Source organism: Nematolebias whitei, chromosome 2 (assembly GCF_014905685.2).
Source record: "Nematolebias whitei isolate Nwh7 chromosome 2, NemWhi1, whole genome shotgun sequence".
Classification (NCBI taxonomy): Eukaryota; Metazoa; Chordata; class Actinopteri; order Cyprinodontiformes; family Rivulidae; genus Nematolebias; species Nematolebias whitei.
The window spans coordinates 61,405,205-61,407,136 of NC_056499.1; the positions used below are offsets into that span (position 1 = coordinate 61,405,205).

The window sequence follows — 1,932 nt, forward strand, 5'->3', positions numbered from 1 at the left end:
AACAAGTGTCTTACCTGTCTCTGTTTCCCTCAGAATTATATCAAATGTGAACTTGTATGATTATCCTTAGCACTTGTGAGATTATATATAACATGAAGTAATTAGTGTATGATTATACCCGCACACACCTTGTAGAAAATGCATCATTTCACATCATCAGAGAAATGTCAAGGCTTGTCAAAAGATATAAAATATATAAAATATATCAAATCCAACAGAATCTTCTAGTTTACGTGTCCTCCAGGAGCAATTTGAGATAAGTGGGCCTGCCAAGGCCAGCGGGTAAGCCAAATTCAGATAAACAACAATTGTTTGGACCGACAGACTCTGTTTTCTGTCTGCCTTCAAGTTCTGCTGCTACACTCTTCTGCTGTGAATCCAAACAGCCTGAATTTGTGGACATTCCATCCGGTCCATGCTTGATAAGCTTTCTCCAAGACTTAATCCTTCATGCCGGCGAGTTCCAGGAGCAACAAGTGGCCTACGATTCTCAGAAATGGTGTCCAGCTTGCGGTTGAGCTCAGTAAGCATATGAGTCTGAGAGCTCAAGGCACAAATTAATCCTTCACATAAGGCTGGCAGCTTTACCATGGCCGAAACTGCTGCCGACATCCTCCTAATTTGGTGATATCCTAGAATTCACCTATTCCAAAAAGCAGAAACCCTGTTATCATAAATCCAATAATGTACACATCTTCTACGTCCTTGACGGACAGCACTGATAGGTACATCAACTTCCACTGCCCCCAGGAATCCATGCTGCGTGGGTCCGTTCAGGGCATGAGGGCTCTCCAGCACCCTGTCATCTGGTGGAAAAAAAAATTATCAATTGACCAGCTGACCAAATCCATAATAATTTTCCAATTCAGAAGATGTGTAAAGAGAGGCTTTGAGGAGGTTGTCAGGACAAGAGAGCAAAAAAAGCAGGAATGAGGTAGAGAGGGTAAGAGCGACCGTCTTTGTCGAGAGGGAAAGAGAGAATGTGTACCTGAATCGAAGTGTAAAAATCTTACATCAGATTTTTCCTGCCTCAGAGGATGCAGCTGGACATCATCTTGACCAGTCTCCAGGATCACACCCATGTCGCCTCGCTCCTTGGCTACAGCTCTCCTGCTGATGCACCGGAGCTCCCCTCCTCAGGCCCGACGTTTGCAGCTTATCCCGACAACGTCTACAGCACCACGGGGGACCACCCTGACACCCACCTGGCTGAGATCTTGATGAAGACTCTGCTCAGGAACCTTGGCTTTTACACTGTGAGTAGATCCTGTTCTAATGTGTCAAAAGTTTTACAGTAACTAAGTGTTTTTCATTAAGTTTTTCCAGTAACTGTTTTTCAGTAACAGTGTTTTACAGCAGGGGTATTCAATTAAAACTCACTGAGGTCCAGTTACTGAAATTTCCTCCTCGTAAAAGGTCCAACGAAAGTCCAACGTTTGACTTTTATGGTCTTACCTACCCGTAATCACATTTTCTCTGCTTTCATACCATATTTAAAAATAGTCCCAGACAAATAAGTTTAGGGCCTTTATTTCAAATTAAAACATAAAGCTCAGAATAAAATACATCTTAAATGTGCAAATAGAACCTAATAAGCCTTTTTTTCTTAAATTGAAGAGATCCAAGCCTAAGAATTGAAGGCTTACACTTAAAGTAAAAAAGTTAGCATCTTTAAAAAAACAGAAAACAATTAAAAAACATTGAAACATTAAAAAAAGTGCCTCTTTTAGTATAAAAAATTGTAAACGGAGCAAGTAGGTTGGAAGATAATAATATAAATTAAAGCTGCAAACAGCATTGAAGGCCCTTGCAGCAAAGCGCCGCTCCGGCCTTACGGCGACCGCGGGAGCTCCAGCGACTCTGCCCGGTTGCCATTGCGAACGCTCACGCTTCCGTCCCACGCTTCCGTCCCACGCTTCCGTCCCACGCTTC

General features: G+C 42.7%; 1 protein-coding gene across 1 annotated transcript in view; it reads left to right on the top strand.

The window, feature by feature from the left end:
- LOC119427515 (probable E3 ubiquitin-protein ligase HERC1) overlaps positions 1-1,932 on the top strand; it is a gene marked incomplete at its 5' end in the record, with an annotated part of 106,360 nt that overhangs the window by 74,937 nt on the left and 29,491 nt on the right. Inside the window, 1 exon segment of the mRNA XM_037695147.1 lies at positions 1,035-1,256. Within this exon segment, the coding sequence (XP_037551075.1) occupies positions 1,035-1,256 (222 nt within the window).